The sequence below is a fragment of the Phoenix dactylifera genome, chromosome 7 (genome assembly GCF_009389715.1).
Source record: "Phoenix dactylifera cultivar Barhee BC4 chromosome 7, palm_55x_up_171113_PBpolish2nd_filt_p, whole genome shotgun sequence".
Lineage (NCBI taxonomy): Eukaryota > Viridiplantae > Streptophyta > Magnoliopsida > Arecales > Arecaceae > Phoenix > Phoenix dactylifera.
In genome coordinates, this window is record NC_052398.1 from 12,786,427 (window position 1) to 12,801,182 (window position 14,756).

Genomic DNA, 14,756 nt, shown 5'->3' on the forward strand with positions numbered 1-14,756 from the left:
CCTGGTCACCTCAACAATCCTAATCTTTAATTATTTTACATGGTTAAAAGAACAAAGAAATCAAAAAGAGAGGATGGCCACAGGCCATTAAGGTTGTGGGCCAGCTTCCAATCAATGACTTTGATCAATTTGGCATCATTCCATAGTGTCCCTCAAATGGACGGCTGGGATCAATCATCAAAGTCTACTCCGAGTCAGTGGGGCCCAGACCGACAGCAGGATTCCACGCCGCTTCAAAACGCAATAGATTTGTAAGAAGCAGCCACTGTTTTTTTTTTCTTTGTTTTTCTGTTTGCTGCCTTCCAAGAAGAAATATAATTATATATACATGAGAAAAGAGCATCCAGAGCCATGTTTCGGGTGTTTGGGTCTCTCTCCGTCTCCCTCCCTCTCCCTTCCGTCTCTGGGCGGAGACCAGGGGAGACGAAGAAGAAGAAGAGGAGCCCTCGCCATTTATAGCCCACCTATTCGATTTCTCTATCTTTTTCCGTGTCTTTTTTTTTTTGAGCTTTGGAAATCTCGAATTCTGCTGGTATTTCTGAGCGATTTCTTGGTTTCGATCGACCATAGGCCATGGATGAGAGAATCCCACCGGGTACTTACTTCCAGTACTCCTCTTCGGGAGTCCATTCGTCTCCCCATCATTCCTTGAGGTCTCCTGCGTCTTCTGATAGAGAAAGGTCTGTTCGATCGCTTTCCCGGTCTGTTTTCTGGTTTTCTTGATGTGGGTTTAGCGAGTCTTGATTTGGGTGTGATAGGGCGTGCGTGCGTTTGTTTCTTCAGTGTGTGTTTGTATTTTTTTTGCTAATTTGGTGATTTTTTAGTGGGTTGCTTGATTTTGTTTCCTCGTGTTTGCGAGAAATGCTATTTTTAGGTTGATTTCGGATTTTTTCTCCCCTTTATTCGGGGTTGGATTTGTGTACTGTCTGTTTAACCTCTTTGGGGCTTAGGGTTTTTGGTGACTATGTGCTACTTTTGTGTGTGCTAATTTTAGAGTGGCTTGAGTTTATTTGCTTGTCTTTCACTTGTTTGGTGTGCTGTGCTAGCTTGCATATGTGTACTGGCTGAAATGGTCTTGTTTTGCTCTCTTGAGATGTGCTGAGGTCTATAAAGTAGACAATAAATTGAATCAGAATTTCGCAATATATGTGCCCACGTATGCATGTGTATATGAGTTTTTGTGTACTTAAACAGGTAGGGAGTTCAAATAGTGTTGGTGCTGAAACACTTCAGGCTGTGCACTGTACTGTTTGTATTTAAAATCTGAAATTGGGTCATGCTGTTCGCTACTATCATGGTTAACATTATTACTGGTATCAATGACTGCTTTGTATTTAGATCATTGTTATATGCAGCTTGCATATACAATTCTATATCAGTCTGTATTGGTGAGTACCGCTTAAGGACCCATGGCTTATGTACTCCTTCCCGCACCAAACATCTCACATAAGCTTTTGGTGTTTCCAGTGAATATATCCCTTGTGCTATTTATTTACATACATGTACATCCAGATTGACTGCGTTCACAAATGAACACATGTTATCAATTAGTTTGTCAAGTTCTGGAAGTATATGCCACTTTTGGGGTAGTATATTTCCGCTCTGTTTGATGAGTATCGTGCTAGTCCATTTGATTTGGGCCTTATTAAGTGTTACTAGTTATAAGTTACTCGGTCTTATGTTAATAGATATTTGGCTGAACTGCTGGCTGAGAGACAGAAATTGGTACCATTTGTTCAAGTACTGCCATTTTGCTGCAGGCTTTTAAATCAAGGTATGTGGTTCCTGTGCTTCTGCTTGTTACATGCAGTTCGCTAACTTAAGTTGATCATTGTATTAGTTTGTGATTTACTTTGTTGTTATATGGTGACATTGTGAGTCAATTTTGTTGCATCATGTGGTCATACTTGTCATTATGGTCGGATTCTCACTAAAATAGTATTCAAGGCCCTTTTGTTTAGAAGTTCTTGAGTTTATACCTGCAATGGTCATCCCATCAGTTAGATAGCACCTTGTTTTCGGAAAACTGCATTCAATAAGATTTTAGTTTGATTACTTCCTCCTTGTCTACATCATATTATATGCAAATAAAATATTCAACCCTTTAGTTTCTAGGAGATGTTCTGAGATGGCCTTTTTTTTGTCTTTTTATTTGTTGACATATAAACTTCAATACAGAAATTGTTCGGGCATCTGGTTTGGCACCTAACCAAAGTTTTGTTGATCCTGAGAGAATTGAACATGGCAGTCCATTAAGGCTGACTGGCCATCCTTCAAATGGTGGACCAATGGATTTGGAGGGTTGGCCAGGAATGCAGACAGAGGTAATGTACTTCTACTGGTTGCACGTGTTTTGATAATTGCTTTTCTTCAGCAACTCAATCAGAAGATATATGTTGCTTTTTCATCTCTTCTCTATAGGAGAATTTGTGTTTTTCTGTGTTCATCTGGAAGTTAGAGCCTTTAGATTCTATGCTTTTAAAATAATGTAAAACATTTTGTTTCCCTTCTCCTTTAACTTCATCAATATGCTGGTACTAAAAGCTTCTGTTAGTTCAACGAAGTTTTGTTATTCTAACAATTTACTTATTCTCTTTGCTGAATTACCTGATACTAGTTGCCTTTGTGGTTGTATGCCTGCTGCTTGCTATGTATGCTAATATTCAAGATGTGATTTCCAGAATTGTAACCAATCAGGTTAATTGTTTGCTGCAGCATGAATTTTTGGATGTTGTATTGTGATGTAAGACAGACCTTAAATAGTGGGATCTAGTAGGGTTTAGGATAAGGCTAAACCTATTTATTGCAGGAAACTTCTGTTCAAGCTTGAATTTTGAGTACTTAGCTAATAGAAATTGGAATTTTAACACTTAACATGGAAGGTATAGAGAATTATGGTGTTGCTGGAATTTGTCGCAACAGTCAAAATTTGGGAAAAAAAATTTAAGTTAAGGGGAACCTATGTTGAACTATCTCAGTGAGGAATGATAAATGGTTGAGCACGGATGCTGAACTAAGTTTTAAAGAGAAGTTCGATGGAGTTTATGAAGACTCTCAAACTTGCAGAACAGGGAATAGTAATAACAAAATAACCTGGAATAGAGGAAAATACCAGGAGAAAAGAAATATATTTGATACCTAGATATGGAAAATCTTAATATAGAGATAACCTGAAATGGGTATGCCTGGCAAATGAGGATATCCATTAAGCAAACTCCAAAATAGCTAGGACAAGGCTTGATGATTATAGTTATGTCACCGATGCTAGTGACTTCTTATCATCATGAAACTAGGTTCCTTACACTTAAGTTTTGAAGGGCTCCCGCCATGAAACAGGTAGACACTCTTTGATTGTTCATTCTTCATTAATTTAGCAACTAATAGCATAAAACATTTCCCTATTTCTAAACTTGAGAATCTGGTGTTTAAATAAGGGAAAATGGTAAGGAAAGAAAATGTAAAATGGAGCTATTATAGTCCCTCATCTTTTAGGTGATGAGGAGGACCAGCTGGATCCATATAGTGTTTGCTGCTCTTTAACTTTTTAATTTTCCTTCTCATGAACCAATAATACATAAGAGAGGTGTACCATAAACATACTTAAGAGAGAGAGTGCACAATCAATAATAGTATGATTTCTTTCTTGTTTGAGACTCCAAAATGTAAAAGCAAAAGTTTCAATATTGATTTTTCAACCCCTGTGATATCCTTGAGCATCTTTTACCAATCATTGTAAAAACACTTCTTTTTTTCTTAAACATCTACTGATCTACATTTATACTATTTTAAAAAAGTGAGAAATTTGATATCTGAAATATTTTATCAAGATTCCATCATTTTTTCCCAAAATATCCTTGACTGAAAAAGAAAATCCCTGCTAAAGTTTCCAGTCACTCTCATGGCTCCTCTCCCTATCTATGAGCATCCATAATTAGAAAAACAGAAATGATGAGTGCCTAAATGCAGATACCTAATCATGACCCATCAGTATCTCATCTGACCATAAATATAGATGCATCTTCTTTATTCTAATCAAATTTGGTTAGTATCTTAGGGTAGATATAGACACCTCTCCTTTATTCTGATCAATTTCTCATCTTACATATAGGCGAGCCTCCTCTGTTATTTTCAATTTGGGATCACGGCCATCCATTAAGATCAAAAGAATACTCCTTTTTTCTATAAATTTTTTCCTTGATTTTCTTCCTTGGGTAAAGAAATACAGAGTAAAGGACCTCTTATTAGGAAAGGAGTATATTTTAGCAAGTCACATATCCAAACGATTAATTGAATAATTCCAAATATATCAATTCTGGAGCATATATTGGGGGCTAGAGATCTGATTTCCTTCTTGCATCATATGGGAGACTCTGATGGAAATCGAGTGAAGCTAGACGGCTATATTAGAGATATAAGTGTAGGAGCTGTACCGTTTCCATTAATCCATGGACAACTGTCATGGAATTGCCTTTGAGCCAAATCTTGGATGCTGGCCTAGGCACCAGAGAGGTTATATTTCACCTTCATATTGGAGGCCGGCCTAGGCACCAACCAGGTTATATTTTCACCTTCTCCAAACCTTGAACCAAGACCATTTCTAGAAGTTAACAGAAACAGGAAGAGCTATTGCAGACAATGGGTTACACAATAGTCACAACAAGTATGTTTTCATTCTAGTGGCGGTACCCCTCTTTCTTTCAGGATAACTCCCTTGGTATCCAGTCAATCGCACAACTAGAATTTTTGACACTTAATGCTCAGCTGGGGTAGTAGGGGGAGCAGCTGCCTCAGTGAGGCTTCGTATCGGTTTGTTGCATTTCTAGCGGTGCAGAGGTTGTTTAATCACCATCAGCCAGGCTGTGCTCCTTGCCTTGCGTGCCACCAGCCTCACCTTGCATGCTGCTATTGTGTATCCATTGGCCCTTGTAGTGAGTGTCCTTGTCTTGGCAGAGGCCATGGCCCTTGTAGTGAGTGTCCTTGTCTTGGCAGAGGCCATGGCCCTTGTTCACGGGATGTGTGTCTTGGTCGCATGGGATGCGAGTCCAGTGCGCACAGGGAGCTTGGCCAGGCTGCTTTGGATGCGAATATCATGCGTACGGGATGCACACCTAGGCTAGCCGGGTTACAATGCTCCTTGGTACTTTGGATTTAAAAGCTCGATGGTTCAAGTCTTGGCCCTAAAAATGTTAATTTTTCCCCTGAAGAAGTTCACTCATTAAAGCCTCCTTGGACCTAATGACGCAATCACAATCAAAGTTTGACATTTGATGACAGCATAAAGAATGCAAAAAACTATGTGAAAGCTTCAAATACCATTGAAGTAGCATGTGGGTGTGCATTGGACAGACTTTTTTGAACATTATGGGATTATGAAAAAACTTATCTCTGGAGTTAAATGCTTCACTGGAATTTGATGTCCTTAACTGGCTATATGACTGGATCAGACATGATTTTAAAGGCCAGATCGTCATAATAAAAATCTCTACTTTTTAAGTCTTTTCAGTTGTCTGGTCAACTCATGAAGTGTAGGGTTGCTTTAGGAATTAAAGCACTTCTATATGTAATTAGCTACCTCTTCGTCCCTTTCTTCTTTCTTTCGGGACCTAATAAAGGTCCCAGTAGAGGTGATAGCTTTTCCCAATAGAGTTCTAAGTAGAGCAAATAACATAAGAATGCATGGGACAGAAGAATACATGGGCAGTTTGCTTGTAAAACAAGTATTGACAGAAGAATTCATAGGCAGTTTGCTTGTAAAACAAGTATTGCCAAGGCTTTAAGTCCGTCCTATGGCTGGACGCCGAGGTTGTTATGCACACTGATTATATTTTGAGAACAAGCAAAAGGAACTTCAGGTCAGGTTTGGTCCTTCATCCACTTTCTCTTAACTATCTTAGCAACTCTCATGCTTTTCTTAATCTACATTCTTAGTCTTTCAACCATCTTATTTGCTGCATGAGAATTTATTTGCCGTTGCTAACTTATTTTCAGTTTTGATATGAAGATTGATCTTATTTGTGTGAATTTGATCCCCTTTGATAATCCTTAATGCTTAAAAATGAATTTCAGATCTTAAGTTTCGGTGATATTTGCTTTCTCTCATTCACTGCTACCCATTTCATTGGAGTTGCACATTAGTTAAGATTGAACTTACTCTTTAAATCCTATAATCTTTATAATGTCATTTCTAGTATCTTTCCCCATTGCCCTAGGGTAGGTTAGTTTGGTTAGCCATTTGATTGCAACATCCAAAAATTCCTATATTTGGAAACTAGATAGCAAGCTACATAAAAAATCCTAAAACCATATTAAAACTAATTCTCAGGCTCCCCATGCGTACACAGAGCTCACATTAATCCTGCACTTAGCCAGAATTAGTTTGCTATGTTCAACCTTGATTTCTCTCCATAAACCACTGTTTGGGATGGAATCAGCCCCGCTGGTCACTCATATAATGACCTCATAAACTCCACGAGCTTTCATCCAGTGTTTTAGAAAATTCCATAAGCCATGGCCTAAATCCAGCATTGCATGAGCCACAAGCTGAAGTCCTCAACATCGTCTAACCCAACCCAGCAAAGGTAGCATCAAAGAAGATGACAATGGCAAAGAATCTAATCTAAATGTGGCAGTTACTCTAAGTCACTATTTCAAGCTGATGATTGTATCGTCTCTGGCAACTGTAGGGCTTATAGGCAGCAACATTATGGTGTAAGTGTCAACATCCATCAGTAAGGGTGAAAAAAATAGTGATTTTAATTTTCTTCTCTCTTCGTTTCTTTTTGCTTTTTTAGCGACGAGTTTCATGAAAAAAAGGCTAATACAAAAAGCTGATCAGAATTGGGATTTGGCTACAAGTACTGTGAGGCAAGGAAAATGCATGATAATCAAGTATCCAAAAGTTCTGTTTTGTAGTTATAGGTTCCAAAATTAAGCCTGTCTTAACCTAAAAATAGTTGTTGGTGTCTTGATTTTGATGATCCAAAGATTGAACTTGTCAAAACATACCTTAGTTTGCTCAATCTCTCCGTCCTGCACCCTGCCTCATCTTCCTAACTCAAGTTATTAAATACTAAGTGATTTGAGTCCCTTTCTCTACTACTTTAAGAAGGTATAACTTCTCTCCTGCTGAACTTGAAATATCCAATTAATGGCCTATAATCAAAATTTTTTTGTCAATGATCTTGTGTACCATTTGAACATCAGAATGAATTTACAAACCCCACTCACACAATCGATATGTTTAAAAATCAGTTTACCAGCTTGTTTTCTTGATGCCACATGCATCTGCTAAGCAACCAGTCAAAGGCTTTCCATGATCCATTTTTTCCTTTCTCCCCTTCCGACTTGTATATGGGGATGTGTGCCCGCATGTCGAAGAGGGTGAGGGAGAGCATGGGGGAAAGTTGGGAATTACTGGCTTTAGTGCCAATGATCTGATCTTCCGTGTAGCCAAAGTTTTGGATCAGCAACTGCTTAGATAATGCATTGTTTGACACATACATAAATGTACAGCTTGATACGTCACTGATATTGAACTTCGATGCTGTGGATTTAATGCATTTTTCCCTCAACATCGACTGACCTGCTTATATCTAGAAGTTCGTCTTCATCACTATTCTGTACTGATTATGCCTAATACATATTATTTTATGCTAACCCTGTTCAGGATAATGGGTATTTCCAAAGAATGGGGCCCCTTCAAGCATCACCTGTTGGTTGGAATGGAGCTCCTGGTGTTCCTACAAGCCCAATAGTAAAGAAAGTTTTGAGATTAGATGTTCCTGTCGACAAATTTCCTAATGTCTGTTAATCTTAACTAACTTTTGAGTTGACTTTTATTGCATTAAATATTAATTAATATATTTGCATTTTCTTTTTGGATCAGTACAATTTTGTTGGCCGTTTGCTGGGACCTCGAGGAAACTCATTGAAAAGAGTTGAAGCTTCAACTCAGTGTAGGGTTTATATTCGCGGGCGTGGTTCAGTGAAAGATTCAGTAAAGGTACTGTGATGATTATTATCTTTAATGTTGTTAAAATTTGTCTCAGTTCCTCTTGAACATGCCTTAGATCATCAATCATTATGGTATTTGAAGTTTCAACTGTCATATATGCATGACAGTAAGTGTACATGATGTCTATGGTCTGACCTAAGACCTAATTGTACAACAAAGTGATGCACTTGATATTTACAGGAGCATAGTGGCAATTGCTTGAAAACAGAGGGTATAACATATGTAGGAACATGTGCAATTTAAGAACATTATCTGCATGATGCTTGACATAATTGGGATTTTAGTTGTGCCTGTTGATCATCTTTATATTTCCTTTATGTGAAAAAAAAATCAAAGGTGGAGATACATAACTGTTATTTCAATACGAAAGGGCAATGTAACATCTACAAATATGGATTGTCATCTGTATGATCGTTTACTGGCTTAAGATAATCTGGTGGATAAAAAATCAGTTAATATCAGTATAAACAAACCATGTAAACACATATAGTATCGATTATTTAGAAAACAATCAATATTAAGTTTCGGATTTATGTGATTAGATTAAGGTATGAGCCCTTGGTGTGGACATGAGGACTGGATTGATTTATGTTATTTTTTTATTTTATGTGGGTAGGATTAATTTGCATATTGTCATTTGAGGATCTTTTTCGAATTGTTTTCTTCGTAGGGACCTATTTGTTATTTTGTGGCCCTATATATATATATGGGGCATGCATTTGTTTAGAATTAATGAATGATGAATAAAAATTAGTCTCCTTTCTTCTTCCTCCTCCTCTCTTTTCTTCTTCTTCCCCCTCCTCTCTTTTCTTCTTCTTCCCCCTCTTCTTCTTCTCTTCCCCTCTGTCTTTCCTTCCCTACCTCCGTCCTGCATCAGCTTTGGTATCAGAGCCAGGTTCGACTTTGCCTCTGTTGCTGAAGTCAAGGGATCTAGTTTATGGACGGATCCCCGCTGATTCCTTTTCTGCCTTTTCCTCATCTACATTTTGCTGGAGTATTTGCACTGCAAATGCTGGAACTCATGGAGGATTGCTGCACGGCATGCATTCCGAAGAAGGGTGGTTCCCTTTCTTCTTTGTTTTCTTCCCTCTCCATCATCTCACCCTCCGTGAAGAGAAAAGGGGCAAAGCCCTCCCGTCGGTCGCTTCCCACCCAGCGCCATTCCATCAGTCTCCTTCGCAATACGCCGTCGCCGCCTTCGTCCCCCACCACCGCTGTCTCCGTTCTCTTCCCTCTCTCTCGGGTCTCACACAGAGAGGAAAACCCCATCGCCGGGTACCCCCACAGCGGCCCGAAAGGCAAATAAGCCGGCCTCCTTGTCGTTTTCTCCTTCAGTCGTCGCTGTGCATGCACCAACTACCGCCGCCGCGCCGCCGATTCACCATCGGACACCACCGCGTCTCCTCGGAAGCTTCAGCCGCATCTTGCTGCCATCGTCCGTTGCCGGATCCAGGAGAAGGATGCCGCCGCCCCACTTGACGCCGCCCCACTCCACCAGTGCAACGCCTCCCCGCAACCACTGCCGCGAAATCAGGCGTGATCCATCGGAATCGTCGAAGGTGGAAGATGGTCTACAGTGCGGGGAAGGCCTAAACCCGTTAGCCCATCATCCATTAGCCCGAACCAATTCAAAAAAAAAAAAATCAATCTTGCGGATCGGACTATCTTAACGGGTTGGGTCTGTTAACCCGATAACCCGAGTCCATTTGAGTTATTTAAAAAAAAGAAAATTGAATTGATCCAGAAATGAAGAAATAATCCATAATGACACAAGAAGCCAAATAATCCATATTTTTAGCCTCTATGTTCAATTTCAATCAGTTTCAGCTGAAATTGGTCAAAACCGTTGAAATTGGACCCAAAGTGGTCAATTTTGGCTGAAATTAACTGGAACTATTGAAATAATCAAAACTTAAAACCTTGGATTAATTTCTCAGCCAGCTAATTAACACTCACTATTTTATTAACACAAGTGTTTTTGCACTAAACTTCTCCTTACCGTGTAGAGATTCGGATGAATCTGTCCGAGTCAACCTGGTCAGCCCATCACCTGCTACGTATTTTAGGTTGGATCAAGGTAAAACCGGGAGTGATCTCAAACTTGTTTTGAACTGGTGACCCGGACGGATCAACTGCTTGAACTGCCCAGGATAAATAATTAAACCCTGTATGCTGACCAGCAAGGAAGAAAGACGGAAAAATTCAAATTCCCGTTCTTTTCTTAACCCTAACTACGCCCAACCTTTTCCTTGGTTGTTGTTGTCGTTGTGGTTAATGTTGAGAGAAGCCTCAATGTCGAAGCAAGAGAAGGTAGACAATTGGGGTTTCGCTTTGACATGGGAGGTGGTGGAGGCGGGGGGGATGGCAGGGGTGCTTCTGCAGTCAACATAGGAGGAGGGTGCCCCATAGGGGAGATCGAAGATGTCGGTGACACAGTGTCGGAGGAGAGGAGTGCTAGCTATGGGGCCTCAACAAAGATGGTGAGAGGAGGGCAGGCTTAGGAAGGATTGATGGCAAGGCAAAAGGAGGGTGGGTTGTGACAGGTTGAAGGCAATAGTGAGAGAAAGATTGGAGATCGACACATCAGAGGGCTGGAGTCTGGGGAGACATGAGAAGGGGAAGATGTGAATAGATACAGGAAAAATGAACTAGGGTTATAAAATCCATACGAAAAGGACTTGAGGTATTTCTCGCCAGCCTGATTAGACTTGCAGTCAACCCATGGACTGCATTCAAATTGTGGACCTAAGACCAAACCAACAATCCAGTGGTCTAGGTCAACGGGTTTCGAACACTGCTCATCTAATGATTCTTCTAGTTCCTCCAATTTTTTTCCTCATCTTTCCAATTTGTTCTGTTGAAGGAATTTTTTTTTTAATAGCAAACTTTAGGAAATTGCTAATGTGAATTTGAGCTTCAAAAATTATAACTGTGAAAAACAATTTGTATAATCATTTGGTTTTCTGGTGAGAACAAATGCTTATTTATTTTTAGTACATTGAGTTACTTTTGGGGGAAAATTAAATGTTACACCACAACATTGTAAGCCTTCAAGGTGGATATGTCAGCATAGACAGTCATGCATTAGTTTATGAATAGATTAATATGTCAATAGTTTCCACCATCTGCTGTTTGGGAAACTTGACATTATGGGGCTGCAGGACCTGATTAGTTAGAAGATGAGGTTCCTAAGATCTAAGTTGACTTTAAGCATCATTTAAAGTTCTGCTTCATGAGCCCCATTCTGCCATGATGACCTATTAATGGTCATTCACATTGTTATAGGAAGTATCTCTAGCATCTCTCTCATCCTTTGCTTAAAGCCATAAACTATCATCATGTTTGCAAAGTAGGGACCATTGAAATCAGCTTTACATTATTTCAGGATTATGTCTACCTGCACGCCTTGTCAGCTACATTCGTTTCTTACTCTTTTTTGCCAAATTTTCTGCCACCCATTTGAACTTTCATGCTTCCCCTATGTTATGTAAGTGCTATCTTCCAGGTTTCCATTTGATATGATCCATGGTACATAGCAATCGCTTGGCTTCAAATTTTTTTGGATTTTTTTGCCATGTGATGACTATGTATTCATGCTTCATTATGACTTTTTTATTGTTCTATTTTGTAAAACTTTGGGCACAGAAAGAAATGACTGTTTAGGGTTGTAAGTATGCTACATAATTAGTCATGGTTAATTTTCATATCTTAATCTCCAAAGAGTCCTGCAAGTAGGCTTGTGTCTCACCAGGATTTTATAGTAAAGTTTCGGTCGCGTTCTCTGTGTTTTGCAGTTGTATTTTACTCGTTGCTTTTCCTTTCTCATGTTCTAAATATTGTTTAGTATATATTAAGGCAATCCTTCCTTTTGCACACCTGGTGGAAAGGAATTACAACTATAGACATCTTTTATTGTTCTTTCCTAAGGTCAGCGACAATCAAGGATGGAAACTGTCACCAAAATGAATTGGTTTCAGCATGAAATGATCCAAAATTAACAGAAACTTTGGGCTACGGACAGTTTTGTCTGAAAATGACCGGTAGTTTTGGTGGTTTTTTTTACCATGCTAACTGATTATATATCCTAATTTTTGTCATAATATTGATATTTAATATCATTTTGGGATCTTTTTTTTTCATTTGTTTAGCATCATTTTGAGGTCCTTTCTGAATTTCTTTAAGTAAATTTGATTACGTAGTGCCAATTTTAGTTCATTTTTGAGCTAAGACTTAAAATACTTATGGATGATACTTATGAGAAATAGGTACTTCCTTAACATTAACCATATATTATTGGAAGGTTTTTAAAAAATTAAAAGATTTGGGTGTTGGCTCTAAACAAATTTAAGAAATAGGCAGCTTTTCTTAGATTTAAGAAAATCTTTTCTGTCTTTAAGAGAATTTTTCAGGAAATATGAGGAAAAGGATCTATGCATAAGATTGAAGTTTGGATTTGCTAGTTCTTAGCTTGAATCCTTGAGACTTTTAGATGAAATATATCAAATTATAGTTTTGTCTTCTCATAGGCTTAGTAGATTATAAGTTTTATGCTGGTACTCGTTACCTAGTATGATGCTGGTTACTATATCAAGTTTCATATTCATATGTAGTTTTGTGGTCTTGTCATAGCCAAATTTAGGTCCTGTAGTCATCACGAAATATGCATGGAATCTAGAATGTGCATTCTTGAATTTATAAATCTCCTATAGAAGTCTTTGAGATCTATAATATTAGATAGAACCCATTCTTTTCATATTAAGATTCATAAATTATGACTTAATTAATGAGGAAACCTATTTCCTTTATTTTCTATTATGTGCTGGGCCAAGCAGTTAAAAAGAACTGCTTTGATATAAAAGCTTGTCTTCTGTGAGCTGTCTTGGCTGGGCTACTTTCCTATACCATTCTTTCCTTGCATTCAATCTAATATGCATTTATTTTACTGATCCTGGTACACTTGTGTTTATGATAGTGCACTCTACATCAACCTTGAACAGCTTAAGCAGGATTCATACAGACTATCAGAATAACGTTGACTTGTTTAATCTAGATTGAGCTATTATGTCTTTGTAATTCTTTTTATCCTTTACGTTGACTAAAGCTAAAATCTATTATTTTATCTGCAAAACTATCAATTTTGAAGTAGAACCTCAACTGCGTATTACTGTCTAGATCTGAAATTTCATTTTTCTATAGGAAGAAAAACTAAGAGATAAACCTGGATATGAGCACTTAAATGAGCCATTACATGTTCTTGTGGAGGCTGAGCTTCCAGCAGACATAATTGATGCTCGATTGAATCAAGCTGTGAGGGTATTGGAAGATCTTTTGAAACCAGTGGTACTTAACAGTGCACCTCTCTCTCTCTCTCTCTCTCTCTCCCTCTCTCTCTCTCTCTCCCGTGCTTGCTCTCACTAGGCTACTTAAACTGGTCTTGTTTCAGGATGAAACTATAGACTACTACAAGAAGCAACAGTTAAGGGAATTGGCCATACTGAATGGTACTTTAAGAGAAGAGAGTCCTCATATGAGCCCCAGTGCATCCCCTTTCAACAGCACAGGGATGAAACGAGCAAAAACAGGACGTTGATTCAGGATTTTGGTGGTGGATATTAATTCAAACATGGCAAATATAGTTGGGTTCCATTGCCTTATGGGTGATTCAAGATTTTGGTAATGGATATTTTTCAAACTTGACAACTGCCTGTTGGGTTTCGATACCTTTGGAGAGTGCTATTTTCAGATACTCATGGCCTGCTCATTCTTGACAGTGGAATCATCAGAAGGGCCCTGAACCCTTTAAGATGTTTTCTCCTGGTTGATAGATCAAGTTGGTTATATCCTTTGACACAAACATGTCTGTGTGACAGTTCCTTATTGGTTTATACGTGGACATTGCTATGAAATGTCTGTAATATTCTGTCTTTTTTAATTTAAACTTTAATGGCAGCATTATAAGTGTGGGATAACTTCATTGTGTGCTCCCATGATAGAATTTTAAACAATAAACTGTTGTTGTTAGTATCCGAGTTTTGTATCCACGGCAATTTTAATATATGACAGATCAAACACTGTTATTTAATCATGCATAATCTGTATAATTTACCATTCGTTATTGTAGAACCATTTTCTATACACGTAAATCCAATCACGTTGTACCTATGAACATCCCTTTTTTGTTTGTAGTATTTCACTGTATACCTTTTCAGGGAACTTTATAATATTGATTGTAGAAATTTGGCAGAAGGCATGCATTTCTGCAAGTATGAATCTGACTGCTTTTAATCTGCGTGTCACCAAATCCCGGAGACTACTTCTGGGGCTTTAGGGAGACACTATTTTGACAGGAGGTTGCTGATGTCTTTTGCACCTCTCTTTAATCCTATATACTCTAGCAAACATAGTGCGAGGTTTGTACAGATCGTGTTAAATTGCATAGAGGATGGTCAGCGTGATGAAATTCTATTATTCCCTGAGAGCACTCTAAATTAATAGAACCAGAACTTTCTACCAAAGACTTGTGAAGGAAGCTGATGTTGCAGTTCTTTATTATCTCAATCACTGCTGATGGAAACACGATGAGCGGCTGTAATGTCTGGTTTATAATGAGCTCTAGATCCTTTTGGAGTCTGATTTTGTAGGTGGCTCTGATATGGGTCATTCTTGTGCAGGCCAGGATAGTTTGCTGTCATGGCAATTGGCATGCGCGCGGTCAAATTCGCAATTTGTCAAGATCCAAATT

The 14,756-nt window shown here is 38.6% G+C and overlaps 1 protein-coding gene across 2 annotated transcripts; it reads left to right on the forward strand.

The window, feature by feature from the left end:
• The first annotated feature begins 281 nt into the window (after positions 1-281).
• On the forward strand, positions 282-14,099 carry LOC103695894 (KH domain-containing protein At1g09660/At1g09670). 2 transcript variants are annotated; one of them, XM_008777339.4, is made up of 7 exons: positions 282-680; positions 1,689-1,774; positions 2,179-2,324; positions 7,667-7,801; positions 7,886-8,002; positions 13,211-13,354; positions 13,458-14,099. In XM_008777339.4, the coding sequence occupies exons 1-7, from the start codon at positions 574-576 to the stop codon at positions 13,602-13,604; spliced, it is 882 nt and encodes a 293-aa protein (XP_008775561.1). In that variant the 5' UTR covers positions 282-573; the 3' UTR covers positions 13,605-14,099. The 2 variants fall into 2 exon arrangements, with proteins under 2 accessions (XP_008775561.1, XP_008775562.1); XM_008777340.4 differs by having other exon boundaries at positions 7,667-7,753.
• The last annotated feature ends 657 nt before the right edge of the window (positions 14,100-14,756 follow it).

What these genes read in the sequence shown, in the direction of transcription:
- LOC103695894 (XM_008777339.4), top strand. Translation starts at nt 574, where the DNA reads ATGGATGAGAGAATCCCACCGGGTACTTACTTCCAGTACTCCTCTTCG. An exon ending in CAGTGAAAGATTCAGTAAAG is followed by an intron (nt 8,003 to 13,210) that starts GTACTGTGATGA and finishes ATTTTTCTATAG; the next exon opens with GAAGAAAAACTAAGAGATAA. An exon ending in AAGATCTTTTGAAACCAGTG is followed by an intron (nt 13,355 to 13,457) that starts GTACTTAACAGT and finishes GTCTTGTTTCAG; the next exon opens with GATGAAACTATAGACTACTA.